General features: G+C 37.8%; 1 protein-coding gene across 1 annotated transcript; it reads right to left on the bottom strand.

Annotated features, from left to right (window-relative positions):
* Nucleotides 1-1,999: 1,999 nt before the first annotated feature.
* On the bottom strand, nucleotides 2,000-16,680 carry LOC134008762 (uncharacterized). The gene is made up of 25 exons (XM_062448278.1): nucleotides 16,662-16,680; nucleotides 15,732-15,861; nucleotides 15,168-15,335; nucleotides 13,865-14,002; nucleotides 13,584-13,738; nucleotides 12,497-12,600; nucleotides 11,833-12,025; nucleotides 10,308-10,442; nucleotides 10,049-10,192; nucleotides 9,668-9,803; nucleotides 8,920-9,070; nucleotides 8,694-8,830; nucleotides 7,875-7,986; nucleotides 7,565-7,628; nucleotides 6,903-7,106; nucleotides 6,297-6,442; nucleotides 6,029-6,147; nucleotides 5,317-5,441; nucleotides 5,080-5,177; nucleotides 4,576-4,703; nucleotides 4,078-4,202; nucleotides 3,512-3,657; nucleotides 3,238-3,340; nucleotides 2,868-3,010; nucleotides 2,000-2,632 (listed from the first exon to the last, which is right to left on the bottom strand). Exons 2-25 carry the CDS (start codon nucleotides 15,859-15,861, stop codon nucleotides 2,524-2,526), a joined length of 3,213 nt encoding a protein of 1,070 aa, XP_062304262.1. The 5' UTR covers nucleotides 16,662-16,680; the 3' UTR covers nucleotides 2,000-2,523.
* Nucleotides 16,681-17,411: the final 731 nt, after the last annotated feature.

Below are 17,411 nucleotides of genomic sequence, written 5' to 3' on the forward strand. Positions count from 1 at the left end.
TTACAGTACCATATCAGTGTCTCACAACCCAACGCGGCTCAATAAAAGACCGTATTTCATGGCTGGTTGAGAGAGCCTGGGGGTTTCTGTCAGACAGTCCAAGAACGTTTGTGTAATGCTAGCGAGACAGCGTGCGGGTATGTTAGCTGGCAACCAGATGTCAGATTCACCTGGCAGGTGAAAGGGCTCACGAAAGACTGAAAACAACAGTTGACCTATTCATAGTCTGAATTAAGGCCTCCATTAAGCTCAGGCTACTGCAGTATCACTATAGACGAACACGCAATCACGTCGAACCACTCACACAATCCATGTCACCGACAGTCCACTGTAAGCTGATGCTAAACAGTGCAGACACAGTATGATTTCGAGGATCTGAGAGGAACAGATTACGAGGACTAATCCTTACACGGATTCGTATCGGCTTGGAACGGGAGTTGTCGGGGAAAAGTACAAATGAGGTATATGTCTATCGAGCGCCTTTAATGGCTGTAGCCTGTTTCGTGGTGCATATGCTTTAAAATACCACAGAGGCAGATAAAAGAGCATGCCCATTTATCCTGTTGCGCCACTCACAGCACTGTGTTCTATAGCTACATCTAAAAGCTGTATCTATGCTTTTAGTTTTTTTACCATAATAGAATCTGTGTGCTTTGTGTGTTTAAACACTAGAGTGATAGATTAAAAAGGAAAAATCAATCCCCCACGCTATCCCTAATCTGCTGTGCTCATTTAAAGCATAGAAGCAAACTGCAGCTTTATAGCCTAGTGATGATTGATTCATTCACAGGCATCTAAAAGTATTTCATTTCCTGTCCACAGCAAAATACCGGTTATTTTTTATACAGATCATCGTCACTGATGCCTTTGTCAATCTGTATCTAAAAGCTTAAAGCCAAAGCCTTGAGAAAATATTGTCTTATCTTTGAGAATGATGAAAAATGAAATCCTTCGGCTCAAGTTCTGGACTAGCGCATTCATGAGCCAGATTCTGAGGCCTGTCTTCCTAGTTGCGTAATAATTCTATGGCGAGAAAGCAATACGAAATACAAGTTACGGAACACAGAGTGAGTAAGCTGAATGGAAACTTTCCAAAGCAAACTGAGATCTTGGGAGCAGCCTAAAGTTGGGGGGCATATCTCAACAGTAGCTTTCTTCATTATACATCCTGAATGTGCTTTGATTTAGGAATGGCTCTCAACGTTACCAAACCTATAAACATGAGACACAGGATAGGAGACCACAACACGGAGCTGGAAACGACACCATTAGGGACTGTGAAGGAGAGCAGATCGAGAGGTGGGACCGCTAAGTAGACGAGGAGAGGAGGAGACCACAGAAGGAAGGGGGATGCTGCTAGGACAGAGGAGGTGAGGAAACCATGAAGGATCTACTAGAGGGCAAGATACATGTTTTATGTTTGACTGTTAAAAGATGGCCCAATGAATCCCACTCACATCCTCCCAGACAGTTGTTCAAGACACGATATCCATTCTCGTCCGTTTCATCCACTTCCCAGAGGCTCAATGGCATTGAAACCTGACATGAAGTTGAGGCTGAGAAGATATAAAAAAATGGGTGTGACTGACTCATATCACTCAAGCAAGAATATTAGAAATATTAAGAACAATAAGAACTTGGACTTGCCTGTGGATTCACTCATAACCCTACATGTTTATATGAGGTCATGACATGTGCGTGTGCATATGTCTTGCATGTGTTGAATAGTTTCAGCTAAAACAATCATTCTGTAGTCATTTCATGTGGCGAGTTATCATTTGCATAAACCCTAGAAAGTTAATCCCTATGACCATAATATATATATATAAAATAACGATGGATGCAATCTTTTTTTTTTTACCATAAAACAGCTCTTACACCCACTACAGCACAATAGCTATATTTGTTTACTGTACTTCAAACTCGAGTCTCACTACTAAAAAGGTCCTAATATGAATTAACACAGATCTTTATGATGTGATCCTCTCAAAAACTTGAATACAAGCATGTTTGTTTATTTGGAATTTATTTTTCAAAAAGAGGAAAACATACTTCCTATCAAAACTTCAGTTAGTGTGGTAGTGTGGTCTTGAAGGTCTAAAGTTGCCACACAAAGAAAAAAATGTATTCTCAACTTTACTGCACTCTAAAAGAAATATAGCATGCCTTTTTGATGACATAACGAAAGTAAGATAAGTGCACATATCTCTTAGCTTTTTAACTGAGCTGCTTGATTATAAAAACTGAAACTGAGCTAGTCTAGGCAATTGAACACAACACAATTATTTTGATAAATGTCAACCGTCTACTTAAATTTACCCTCTATTACAAAACACATTCCCAAAAGTTACATGTTTTACTGATTAACCAGAGCATTTACTGACAATAATATAATCATCTTATTGTAAAAAGTTAGAAAACATTGATATATCAATAGCGTATAAATATTGCACTGATGTCACTTAAATGGGGCAGGATACCAGTCACCTAAATGTATGGGTTTGCTTCATTACACCTCATTGTTCACTGAATCTGCTGACTGCGGAAGTCCCGCACCATCTTGCGCATGTCTGGGTAGGGCTTCAGCTGAGTTTCATGCAGGGGTTCCTTCTTGACAGGATCTGTGCTTTCCCTACGACAGGAGGAAAAAATGGTAAACACCTGAGCACCCCTTAACTGCTAATAACAGGGACTAGGGAGTCATATCGAACATGTCATTTCTGTCACTTTTAACGTAATACAATTACGCACCTAAACGTGTCATATATATACATTTATTTTCATTTTTTTACAGATATTGCTATGATTGGACTTTCAAATGCAATCAAATTCAATTAAGGAACATATAAGATCAATAAGGAACTTGCGTCTTCAGATGTTTCTCAATGGCTTTGCGTTCGTAGACAGTCCCGTAAATGGTCATCACGGGATCGATAAACATCTTTTTGGTCAGTGGACAAATCAGGTGTGGTGGCACAAAGTCCTCTGTGACCTCTGAACCCACCAGTTTCTATCAGGGAACAAGACAACAAGCACACTCAAAGGTCACTGACAGGAAGAACAAAGAAAAGTGTCACTTAAGTCACTGTCCCTAAAATGGGAAAAACAAAAGGACCAAGATCTAACCTCAATCAAAGTAGTAAATTGGAGTTAATAAACTGTACTTGCTATATTTAGGGATGACATTTCAAGGAATGGCTTGGATTAGTGCAATTATACACAATTGTTGGCGTTCACCTGTTCCATGTCATTCAGAGAGTTTCCTGCTATTTCTTCTGTGTTTTTCTTGGCCTCTTGTTCATATGTCTCTCTACTGGTCATGAACTCCTCAGCCAAGATGCTAAAAAAAAATATATATATATATTGTACATAATATTACATGATATTTTATAAAATTCAAACAAAAATCATGAGACTACTATTTAGATGTTACATAACCCTTTGTCAATAGAGGCAATTCATATTCTTTCTCCGACAGGGTTAGTACAAAAGAAAAGTTGGTATGTTCAACCTATCCAGAGGATCCTCAGGCTCGGGCAAGATGAGCAGTCCATAGACGGCATCCAGGATCTCTCTCATGGTGATATGAGCAGAGTAGTTGCGGTCAAATATATTGTGGCAGATACGGCCCACGCTGTTGACGTTACAGTGGTACACCTTTTTCAAAGTCAAGTAAGTTCATCAAATTGAATACATACAATACTCAAGTATGCACACTGTATACATGTTACACCATCAATGTCCCCAGTATCACCCAATTCTATGCCTCCCTAAAACTCATACCCAAAAATAAAAGGCAAACATTATATCGGAAATTATTTGAAGCCCTACCCTACTAATATACACACCACCCCTTAGATGAGCTTCATGTTATGTGGGGGAGGGGTTTTTTTGTTAAGGGGGAGGCAGAATGATGGTTTATATGAATATTACTCAATGCATTAACTAGGGGACACATTACCTGGACACAATATTGATTCTACATGACTAAGTTGTGTCGAATGTAGTCATATTATTCAGTTGACATATCGTTTTGCTGACAACATAAAAGCTGACTTCATTTAAGTAGCAGGATACAGGTGTGACAAATCGCATCAGTGGCGGTTTGACTGGGTAGTCGTCACCAAACTGGCAGTACAGCTCGAACACTCCGTTCTCGTATGACGTGTCAGGGGGGCCTTGCATGAGGATTTTCCAGAAAGCTGTGAAGATAAACAAATTAGCTGCGTTTACCGTTTCATCCAAGATCTCTACCTTGCCGTGTAATCCAGTTTGCTGTCATTTTCTTGAATTAGACAGACAGTACACTGAACCAAGCAATGAGTGGGTAGGGTATTTTAACACTTGTCCATTGACAGTTAGCATATGACTGGGTATTAGGTATCAAGCAACTCATAATAACTTTGGTAAAATAAAAACATTTGACATATTTCCTTATGTAGATTGGAGTCATGAATGAATGGGATTTAGATGATGATCAATTACTATACTGCATTAGGTTACATATGTGCAGGAACCAAAATAGAATAAAAAATGACACTTCTATTCTGTTGTGTTTATTAAGAGTTCACTTACTCATGTCTGACTCTGTGGGATAGATGGTGCAGAAAGGGTGTGGGTCACAGTGCAGGCTTCTCAGCTCGGCCAGAATCCGCCGGTCCTTCTCCAGATAGCATTTGGTTTTTGAATTCTTTTTCAGTGTGCTGCATTCAAAATATTTAAGATGTTTGTTTTGGATATAAAACAATAGAAAAAATGACATACTGCATATGCTTGGAAGAATATGTGGAAAAATCTTTCAGCACTTCTGGCATACCAGTACTGTATTCTGCATCGTCATTTTGATGGTTTTTAAGGTTGGAAAAATTTGAAATTTACTGGCATGTGGTTCATGGAAATCTGGAGGGGACAAGGACTAATCCTTGCAAGACACTCATAACAGCAGATAAAGGGGTCATCTTTAGGTACAAGTGAATTTGCCATTATAATGGCTTAAATATATAGTCATAATCAAAGCCATACCTAGAATTATTGTTTAACATTTTCAGGATATGATTCAAATGATGGGAAATAACTTACTTCTTTGCCACGGTCACTTTATTGCCTAGTTCCAATGGCAGAACATTTTCAGGTGATTCATCGTAGCCTTTACTGGCAACGAGAGCTTTTATCGCCCTCTGTAAAAAAAAGGTTTAGCCTGGTCAGAGTATTACCCACTAAGTTAATATACAGTACGTGATACAGTATTAGGTGTTTTAATGTATCAACATAAAACATGGAGGAAGTTTCCCTGTGGAACTGGTGTGGCAGACATACCACGCTTGTAAGGACAGAGGGGTCAGTTTCTTCTTTCGGCTTCCTCAACTCCATGGACAGAACCGTTTCCATTTCAAAGAGCTTCAGACCGTCTTTGCACGTCATTGGCTTGAAACAATAGCCACCTACAATATCATACGAGTCATTATTCAGTTTCGATGGTTGTCTTGATAATTTCATCAAAAGAGGCTATAAATTCCAATAACTTAGTATAACTTTCCTTTTCCCTCTGGACTGCTTGGAAAAGACGAAAGATGAAAATAGTGGTCAAAAGCTAACAAATGGCCAGTCGTTTCTAAGAAAAATGTAACTACGCCTTTGTCAAGTCTGAACAAGGAACAAATGTAAATGAGCTAAATTCAATCTTCCTACTGATTTGGGAATCATGATCTGCCTCAGAGTGAGTGATTTTGTTCACTATTACTTATTGTTAGTATGTGCAGCACCATCACAGTGCAGCCTGTTAGGGTTAGTGCACCAAGTTAACAGTTCCGTTTTGCACAAGGTGCATAGAAAAGGCTGTAAATCGACGTCATACCTTCCTTTATTAAAATTGTATCACTGACTTATTTAATTTCTACAAGTAAAAGTTGTACAACTTTTTTGAATATCCTGTACATGTCATGTATGCTGTGATTTTAGTTAAGACGGTTGTTCCCTTTCTTGATATGTAATTGTTGTGATGAAAGTCGTAGTCAAAACAGCCTCCTACCTGTTGCATAGCTGATCCCATGTAGCACATCGTTCACCACATCTCCCACCAGAATGGCATCCACAACGATGCCGGAGCTCATCAAATTGGTTACAAGATCGCGTGGGTGGGTATCTGAACTGCAATATGAATAAAGGGTTAAGATAATTACTACAATATACAAAGATATTTGTGTATTGCTACTATTTCTGCAGCTCAAAGGCGAACTTGTGTCACGTTTGAACATGACTAACTGGAACTTTCCAACTTATTTGAAATGATGTTTTACCCCAAATCATTCCCGTCTGTGAGACATATGATGCGAAGTTTACAGTCAGGGAATTGCTTCTTGACTTTATCCAGCTCAGTTATACCATTCTGTAAGGCGTCATAGAGCCGAGTAAATCCTTCTGCCTCCACACTGCGTACATATTCCTGTGTGTTTCAACAAAAAATAAAATAGATGTTCAAAAATGCATGAAACATTAGTATTCAAAAAACATGAGTATTTACAGTGTTAAGTGTAATACTGTATAGATTCCAATTTCAAAAAGCTGGTAAGTTATCAATTCTGTTGTTGAAAGAGAACGGTTCAATCAGAATTATAGAAGAATTATAATAAAATGATCGCATTACTACTGTAAATTTAAAACCACTGTAGCACAATCCTACATCTACAGATCTATCCTCAGTCTAATTTAGACCTACCAAGGGTGAGGGCCCAATCAATGTGGCTAAAACAGGGGGTAAATGGCTGACACGTTTAGCATTTACCAAATTGCCATGCCCCCGTAGGTGTATTTGCTTTGGCATAGTTTGCCACAGAGTATGTGGAACAGTACACACATGCAGAAGAGTTTTACTGTGAGAATATAGTAACAATTCAAGTGTTTACCATAAAGGTCTCAAGAGTCTCTGTAAAAGCATGGACCATTTGAACAAGTGAGCCAAATGTCATCAGGCCAATGACATGATGCAAATTATAAGCCATGGTTCTGGTTGCAAAGGCATGGAAGAGCTCTTTGACTGCGTCGATTCTCTTCATTGTCACTCCTTCATAGCATTGCTCCGTCATTGAGGTACTTGTATCTATTAGTACCTGGTAGGGGGGGAAGAGTACTGTTCAGTTATAATTTACTGTTGTTACTAAACAAAATATCGAGTATTAATACTATCATAGCAACACGTTATATTACAGCATTAAGTTATACATCATTAAAGACAGGGTCAGTAATGTTGTTGTGATGCAATTTGTCATATTTGCTGAAATACACTTCACATCCTGTAAGCAACCAATAAATCTAAAAGGTTTGACAGTAACATTTGATAAATCTGGTATCTGTGGCTAAAATAAACACGGCAAGTTTGTCAGTGCCTCACTATGCCTGAACATAAACCTTCATGGGCATTGTTGAGGTAAAAGCGTGGGTTAGCTTTATATCAATCATCACATAGCATTAGTCATTCTGTAGCAATCTTTCAATCCGTTTATAGTTCTATCATAGATCTATCAAGACTAGTGAAATGATTGCAAGAAAATATATAGATGTACATTACCAGAATAGCTTCCTTGGGGGTCCTGCTAGTTATGAACATCTGATCACTTCTTGTGTCTCTCATTCTACACAAAAGTACAGGATTAGAAGTATTGGGTCAGTATTGACAGTATATTTGTCAAGGCAATGCACAAGTACTTGTGACTATCTGAAAATCAGTATTTGGGTAATTTAACATCCACCCCACATCACAGTTGTAACATAGCAATAGCCAAACCTCACTGTTGGGTAGAAGAACAGAAATACAAACACAGTAGTAGAAAAAAAATGTATAACAAAAGTAGATATATTTATGAGGTATGGACACTTACTCATTTGCCAAAAGGTTCAGATCTACAGTTTGGATTTTGCCAGCCATGCAATTAAAGATTCTTGCATTCTGGGGTCCTGATTTGTCATTACTGACATAAACACCAAGGTTAGCTGTGAAGGAAAAGCATTTATTGCATCACTTGAAAATGCAATATTTGAAGCTGAATTATTTTACTACAGATCAGTATGAGCAATGTCTTATTGTCAAAGGGCAGCAAAAAGCAGCAAGACAGTGCAGTAAACCCTCTGTCTCCATCTTAAATTAAAATCAAATATGACATCATATGTTCCAAGGAAGGTTTTGTCATTTCTACTAAGTAAGTAGTAACTAAATACTAACTAAGAACTGCTTAATCTCAGGGCTCTGGTCAAGCAAGAACTATACAGTACATACACTTCTGACAGTGAGCTGACCCTAACCTAAGCAGTTGCAGAAATGATTTCCCACTAATGCTGGGTACACACCACAAGATAATAGGGATGATTTGGGGTCGATTTCCCCCTTCCGACAATCCTAGGTAATGTACTGATTATCTACAGATTATCTTATCAGATTTTCCATTGGTTTGAGGTGTGTTAAGACTTGCTCGGAAGAACGTCCCCGATCGTGAATCGTAAATATCATATTTATGATCAGAAATCCTGATGTCTGGGGGGAACCCCGAGGACAAACATCACACACTATAGGAGCAAAACTGTTAAATCTAGTCATTTTTTTGTCCTCATGTTTGTGGTCTCACATTTTGAAAATCTTTAAAAAATCTTTTAGCGTGTACCCAGCATTAGTCCTCTATGTAACCCACTGGGATGTCCAATACCTTCATTCAGGAGCACAAGCATTGGGGCTTGCAATCCTGTTTCCTTCAGCATCAAAGGTGGTGTAATCGTCAGGTAAGAGTACTTTTTTACATTTTCCATCATGTTGCCAAAATTCTCCACATCACTTATCTGAAAGCTTTAAATACATTGTGTGAGACACAATAGCTTTTTTGTCCATAATACAGCTCAGTATTGATAACGCAAAATACTTCCATTAAACCGTACCCATGACTCGTCGCATGTTCAAAGGAGATCCAGACAGGAAAGGATTTCATAGATGGAGGTAAACTGAGCAGTAATTTCTCGACATCAGTTGCTCTCTTCATGGATGTTTCTCGCAGGTTTTTATCAGTGCAGTTTGGAATTTTTTCCCCATCTTAACAAATGACCAACAAGAATCAAATTGATCACAAATAAAGCGCTGCTGATACAGAAAAACAAAAAGGTAAAGGATTTAGGGGTTGATGGATTGATGAATGGAGCAAAACAAATGTTAACCAGCTTAGCCAGACACTAGCTTCAGACTGGGGCAAATATTTTTCTTGGAGCAACACCCACCTGATACTGTACCAACTTGTTATCGTTTGCCTGGTACTGTACATAGATTTTAATTGTATTGGACCAAACTGAACTAACATTCCAGATTCTGGATTAATGCAGTTTGTTTGGTTTGTCTCCAAAGAAAGGAGTTAAAATAAGTCTCTGTTCTTGATAATAGCCATTTAGTTTAAATAAACTAAAAATGAAATAATACAATTGAGGGTGCTAATTAAAGACAGTGCTGCCTAGTGTCTTTCTGCATAAACCGATACTACATTACGGTCTCATCAATCACAACCAGTGTATACAGTGTGTCGTAATAATATATATAACTTTTACAAAAAGAAGAAAAGTGACAAACTGTATCCTTCCCTTCTTCTTACCTTTTTGTGAAATCATACATATTCATCTGCGATTACATACTATAGCATACCTTTGATTTTCTGCAGAACATATGCTCTTTCAAGAACATCTGGTATACCTGGGACACGAACTGGGTCAGAAAAGCGCTGACCTTGTTGAGAAGTCAGACACATTGGTGCATAGTTTTCATGCTCTGGGGTACATGTCTGGTAAGACAGGGAAAGCATATGAACATTATCATATTAAAATGATGCCAAATAAAAGGCATCATGGAGAAATGTTTTAGTTTTGATTCAAAAAAACAACCTTCAACCTTCTAACCTTTTACTTTACCTTCTAAACCCCAATACTAGACACATTTAATATTCCACCATCTTGTTACTTCTGTAATACCATTGAAATGAATGCACATTTAGTGTTAAGTGCTAAAACAAACATTTTATAGACACACCTCTGCTCCCGATAGCAGAGTGGCCCAACACACGTTTGCGCTTTCAAAGACCTCAAAGTCTTCAACGACGTGTCCATCTCTTTGTTTCTCAGGACTTGGCAATAGTTCTCTGAAGAGATTGTACAATCCTTCTACAATCGCAATCTAAAAAAATATTAACATAAATACTTTGTGTAAAATATTTATCTAAAAGTAAATAAAAAAAGTTTTATACTAAAAGTATTTTCTGAAAGAATCATTATGTATATCTAACTTTTACCTTTTGAGCACGGGTTCCAATCTCATTTCTATACAGAAACTGAAACAAACTTTGGGCCAAAGGGTTGCATCCACTAAGTTTTCTAATATATGCAATCAATTTCCTAAAGAATTCTCCAGAATGTTGATGCATTTTCTGCAAATAAGATGAGAGTTAAACAAGTTCATTCCAATTCCGTTGTTTGGCTTACAATTTCATATTCAGTTTTCTTAGCCTCACAGTGTAAGTGAGAGATAAGTCAGGAAGGCATAGTTCAATACAGTTTGTTTACACACAACTGATGGTCAAAATGCAAATTTTTCAAAATGCTAACACCATTTTCAATTGTTTGGATACAATACACATACACCTTAGATCATTTGTTCATTGAACTATAATCATCTGTTCAAAATGACACAACTTAACATCAAAGTATCAGCATTTTTAAATGAAATTCACACATAACATGTCTGTAATTTCCTTAAATTACAATGATCTGTCAATTGATGCTACTGCTCAAAATGATAATTATAAGTAATTGCTGCATTACTCTTAGTTTTACAGAAACTGACAAACAATATTCCAAGTTTAGAACATGAAAGCTCAGTATAACGAGATCCATTGACACCATGCTCAATTGGTGCAAGCATGGTTTCAGGCCCATCCACAATTTACAGCCTTGTACTTGCCCCCATACTTAATCCTATTGAGGATTCTTCTCCATGTGGGAGGTGGAAGGTGCACGATAGGCACCCTCATGAACAAGTTACCCTTCTCCAGGCTATGGATGAGGCATGCAATTACATCACTGCAGACCAGTGTCAGGCCTGGATTCGCCATACCCGGAGATTCTTTCAGAGATGTTTGTCAAATTAAAACATCCATTGCGACGTGGATGAAAACTTGTGGCCAAATCCACAAGACAGGGTTGTTGGAAATGTAGGAGTAATCAATCCTTTGTTTTGCTTTGCTTGATTGTTTTTTGAGCTAGATGAGGAACACTGCAGTACATGTTTTACGTACTGTAGCATAGTTTTCTTTTGTAGCTAATTATGTTTGCTTTGATACCAAAAAACTAAGAAGTTGTAATTTGATTGTATTTCATCAAGAAATTTCAGATTTTGCTTAATGATTCCACTCTGTAGTATTCTCTCTTAGTCCATTTATGGTGATGTAGTGTCTTATGAAACATGTATCACATATTTTGTAATACAATGATTGTACAAACAACTACATGGTGAAACTATGGGCATCTTGGGTGTGGATGAACTAAGTGAATGTTCCTATGGTATTTCATGATAAATTTGTTATTTGAACTAATGATTCTGCATGAGCACGGTGTCTTTAAAGATACGAACATACAATGCTATGCTTTGAACATGTGACAGTCTGTGTTACAAGTAATGACTGTAAGAGTTTTGAATCTAGAGTTTTGAAAAAGGACATCACGTTTCTGAAATTAGTGTCAAAGTCATTGTAAAAATACTAATAATTAATATTCATAAAAATTTGAAGTGAATAATTGAGGAAATAATGTATATCTTACAATGGCATAGAGAGTAGAGAAAAACACACTCAGCCCTTTTGGAGTTTGTTGTACTGAGGGTGTGATGTCATTTGTGCAAAACGACATGGAGTCTTGACTTTCTTCAGGGAATGAGGTCAAAGAAAAATGCACCGTTGACTCCACAGTGACTCCACAGTTCTGCAAGGTGTCTCCAACACTGCCAGATTCACCTCTGCAAAACAATTGGAGTGCACAAGTAATTAAAGTTGGGGTGTTGAAGTAAGTTGTAAAGTGTATTAGAAAATAATGTAATATTAAAATATATCTCAAGAGTCCTAAAATTTGTAAGGTGATTGGTACAGTAATTTGAGTGAACCGTTTTCCTTTTAATACATATTCCCATAAGTGAGGCATAGATTTGGTTTGAACATTCATAATATTCAAACATTGTTGTAATTTGAATATGGGGGGGGGGTGGTTGCATTCACTTGGTCAGTATATAATTGTTCAGCTATTTTTATAAAATTATCTATCAAATGCATACACTTAAAACAATACTTTTACCTCAATCTAAAAGGTAGATTGCATAAACATTGATAATCCATTAAAACTCATGTTTACACCATGTGTATCCTGGGCCAGTATAAGTTGCTATGTTGGGTATAATATTTGTTGATATACAGAACACTTAATATACAATTACCTGTAATGGAGAACATGTGCTGGGATACCAGTCTCACCGGCAAGCTTCAGTCTCAAGTCCTTGATTGTATCACATTTCAAGTCCACCTTAACCTCATAATCTCCCTGTTAAGGAATGCAAAAAGGGGCATCCAAATCAGGATCAAAGGTGGAAAAGGGGGCTCAGATCAAGCGTGATCACTTGCCAGAGTAAAGTATCCTGTGGGATTCTTTAGTCATGGTCGTTTCATGCTTACTGCTTAAAGTAGGAAAAGGGTGTCAATCTGGAAAATAAACATCTGGAACTTTTTAAGGTATGATAAGAATATAATTTTTTGAGTTGCCTCAGCTTTAATGTGCTTTAGCATTTTCTATAGGCCCAAAATCTACAGCAGACCAACATTAGGTTTTTAACAAAAATATGTTTTACAGGCAAAACTTTTCAGGTTTTAGTTGTGCACCAGCCTAACACTTCTACTCATACATTTACAGAATGGTCACCCACTGAGAAACCATAACAGTCATACAATTGTAGAGCTCAATCATATTCTATAACATTTATATGATTTTTCCAATTAGATTTGACCTTTGCTAAAGTTTACTTATCATTAACGTCATAATTACAATGTGATCTTAAACAATAAATGGCAGCATTTAACAACTTCCTTCACAGTGCCTCTCGACCGTTATCTTGACAGTTATTGGCCTGTTGTTCTGGGTTTATCAACAGTGACCTTACACTGTAACCTAATAATTATCATAGACAAAAGCATTTTCTATCTATATACACCACAAAACATTTGTTTGGTAACAATTACAAACAAATTAATGACGGCAAACTAAGAGTTTGATAGTGTCTATGGAAATATCTAAAAACCTGGGAACTTTGTCTAATAAAACATGACAATCAAATGTTGTGTAGAAGGTTGACCTAAAGTACTTGACTAGTAATTAACGGTTTGGTAAGCTAATTCAGGTTAGTTACAACTGGGGTTTGAGTGAAAAGCTAGTGGGCTGGCTGTGCTGGAACAAAACAGGACGGCCTTAATTACACAAGGTGGAAACTGATGTCAGTATTTTCATAATCATGTGAAACTTATTACGCTCACCTTGAGCATGATGTGGCAGCGAAGGGTATCTCCTCCAAATCGTCCATCAACCATTTCATGCTTTGGCATTTTGGGGGCTTGTTTCAAGTTCTCCTTGGGTGTAAATATTGCATATACCACAGACCCATTTTCAATGTGCCTTTCTGTCAATGACCCTGAAAGTGTTCAACAAATAGAATATCAACACTAGCATATGAACACTAGAATGTGCATATCATTGCACGAATGATAGTGTTTGACATTGATGATGATGAGTGTTATGCAGCGTTAGACATACTTACACGTATTGAAGAAAGGATCGTCTGTTAAAGGCATTCCATCGACTGTGTAGAGGCACACACCTTTAGTGTTCCCCACGCACTCCTGGTAACAAATCCTCAGCATAAGATCCTCTAGTGTGTTTTGGGCCGGGTCCATGTCTGTACTCAAAATCAATTAAGGCGTATGATCATCATCTCCAAATATAATGACACCTTTACCATTTGTATTTCAAAACCATTTAATCTTACTGGTCAGAACAGTGCATGCAAATGTTTAACACTTATCAAGTTGTAATAGCATCACCGTTATTTTGTTGCATTTGCAGAATATGATAAATTGGTATGAATTCATTTTTGTAAACAACCAAGATGAGGTTTTGTTGCTCAATTGGCTGTATCTATCCAATTGCATCCAGAGGTATTTTGGTCTGCGCTCTTTGATAACAGCCCTTGGATATCGAAAATGATCTGACAGGTTGCCAGGTCTGGCAATGCCAGGCTAAAAGGATCTGTGTCGACCAGTCAAGTTCTTCCACACACAACATTTCTATATGGACCTTGATTTGAGGATTGGGACATTATCAGGTCATTGTCAGGTCTAATCGCCCTATGTCAATGTCCAACCACACTAATGCTCTTGTGGCTTTATGATAGAAAATACAGCTTCAACGTTCCAACATCTTTCGGAAAGCCTTGTTAGTTTTATTTCACTGTAAATCAAAGAAAAAACTATGTGGAGACATTGATATGAATTCAGATTACATTCATTACAAACTAAAAAGAATGTAATATATACAGTTGATTTATTATAATTTAATTATAATATTCATCTCAAATTAACAGGACAAGTGGACATCCTGTCATATGGCTTTCTACCCTTGTTACTGGATATCTACCCTTCTGTTTACAACCAAACATCCTGCACTACAGTATCTCTCCACCGTCAGGGTTGCTCAGTTCCACAGTGTAGTGTAGATAGGTTTTACTTGCAGTTTCAGTTTTCTCTTGAAAAGGATGTTATAGTTGGTGATTGCTGTATGTTGTTGATGCCAGAAGATGCCCCCTTACTACTATGTTTCCGATATGCTTCTGGCGCTTGAACTTCCATAACCCTGTAAGACCCCTTGTTGTAAAATGACAACGTCACCTTTAGCTCTTTAATTGCTCATTTCTTTTTTTTTGATATACCATTGCAAGGCAAGACAATAGGACCCATTGGTTACGTAAATGTGTCTGTTCTTATTTGCAAATGTGTTGTTTGGAGAGCTAAATGTGATGTTGAAATTTTAAGTCAGGTCTAATAGGGAGCATTCATTTTTCTTACCTCTGATGTATTTTGGCTCAGGACAATGGGGGTATGTGTACTTGAGGTGGTAGGCCTCCATTGATTTCTGTACAGGTGTGCCTACATGGGGATTGTTCTGTGGGGAACGAAGTCTTCTAACATACTCTTGCAATGATGCAAAGCGATTCTTCTCAATGTGACTAAAACCTGTTTGGGAAAAAAAGCATGTCATGCTGATTGGATACAGAGCAGACCAATGTAAAAATAGGACTGTGACGTGTCTAATCTACTGTACTCTCTACCTTCCCTTCATACCAACTTTGACAGTTTCCACAATAGTTGTGTATAAAATGTCTGTTTCCTCTACATGTGTCAAGTGTTTATTATTACTGTTTTACTCTTATATAATCATGGCTCTAGTGGCAGAGAGAAGAGTAGCAATAAAAGACTGACTGGGCAATGTAGCAAAACCCAGGTGTTTTTTTTTGTTGCATAATTTGTTGCCACATTATATCAATTTACAATGTTAAAGAACAGCAACAAATCAAACTGACTTATTAAATAACAAGCTGCTAAATTGTAAAAAGAACATGTGACGCTTACCCATGGTGTTTAAATCTTCACCATTTACACTGTCAATGAAATCTCTCTCATCCTTGACACCAAAATTTAGGAACTTGTTATAGTACGACTCCAGTCGGTGTGTTTCAAGAAGACTGTAGATCTTATCCATCTAAAACAAGAAGCCCAAAATGTTATGTATTGCATTTAGCAGACGCATTTATCCCAAATGTCCGAAAGGGTGGGTAAGTGAATTTGGGACCTTTTATCTGTGGTCAAATGAACTACCACTGGCACTGAGCCTCAGGCCTTCCCACTTAGATGATTAACTGTATGATGGATTGTGAAAATACATTGAATGGTCTCAATTAAATGTGTACACACACACACACACGTGGATTACATTACAAACAAATTGAGGTGTTTTTTGTTGTTGGAATTAGAAATCTACCTCCATATGTGCATACCACTCTTCAAATATTTTAAATAGAAGTCCAGAAGTAAGTGGTATCCTAGTTAATTTCACAACATAACTCATATCACTTTAGGTAATTAACAAACGAAATAATACGCGTGCCAGACTTGCAGTCGGCTAGAAGCTTGACCCTAGCTTCATCTTTCTCTATCCCATCACACACACCAGCAATGTGATTCTGATGGCAGCGAATTCGTTTTTCCAAGTTAACCCAGTTTACTTAACTCCATGTAACCTGTCCTAAAAGAATTTATAAATGTACGACTACACTACCACGTTTTGTAGTTACAGTGAAGTAGGCTACCACAGCGTAGGCTACGCTTAAACTTTTACTTACGCTACGTGATGGTTCGGATACAATAATGTGCCCTTCTGTTTACAACGCATTACCCGTTCTTTTTTGAATAACTCTGCTTTTAATACATCCCCACTGTAGCTTATGTTCAGTAGGCTATAAACATCGATGTACTTTTTTTTTTTTGTTACAAAACTGTTACCTTGATTGATCTTGTGTTTGTAGCCTATCCTGGCTAATAAGTCTCTGACTCAGACGGAAACTGAAACTGATTGCCATATCACGTGACAAAACCGGCAGGCCAAATAGTAAAACATCTGAATTAAAGTCGTAGGCTATATTGTTAACATGATCTATACAACTTATTGAGCGCCTTTCATCCTAATAGGTTATTTGTAAGCAGATTGGTTGTCATTTTAAAGGGTCATAAACTAAGCACGCATTAATTAGTGAGTTAGGCCCATGTCTTCTGACTATACCCATCTACACTTTTCACAGTGGGAGGTGAATCTCCTAGTTGGGAATTTCTATTCCGATAGGCCTACCGACATGTGGGAGCTACTGCTAAATAAATGCAGTTCAGGCTGGTTGTTTACATTTCGGAGAGATCTCTAAGGTGGTCCTTTTGATTGTATAGGCTATGTTTGCGATCACATTCATCATATTCAATGTGAGCATGGTCTGTCTGTAACTTTGCGAGGTTGTGATGCTTCTAACCACAATAGGGCACAGAGAGAGGGAGGGGAGAGAGAACGAGGGAGGGAGGGAGGGAGGGAGAGACAGAGAGAGAGAGAGAGAGAGAGAGAGAGAGAGAGAGAGAGAGAGAGAGAGAGAGAGAGAGAGAGAGAGAGAGAGAGAGAGAGAGAGAGAGAGAGAGAGAGAGAGAGAGAGAGAGACGGGGGTGATAGTCTGACAGTGAGAGACTGAAGCGAGCATCACCAAATCCATGTCA

This window comes from Osmerus eperlanus, chromosome 22 (assembly GCF_963692335.1).
Source record: "Osmerus eperlanus chromosome 22, fOsmEpe2.1, whole genome shotgun sequence".
NCBI lineage: Eukaryota > Metazoa > Chordata > Actinopteri > Osmeriformes > Osmeridae > Osmerus > Osmerus eperlanus.

Coding starts and splice junctions, on each gene's coding strand:
- LOC134008762 (XM_062448278.1), bottom strand. CDS start 15,861: ATGGATAAGATCTACAGTCTTCTTGAAACACACCGACTGGAGTCGTAC. Junction 7,987..8,693: donor GCTTGTGCTCCTGAATGAAG/GTATTGGACATC, acceptor TTTCCTTCACAG/CTAACCTTGGTGTTTATGTC. Junction 3,658..4,077: donor TGATGCGATTTGTCACACCT/GTATCCTGCTAC, acceptor ACTTTGAAAAAG/GTGTACCACTGTAACGTCAA.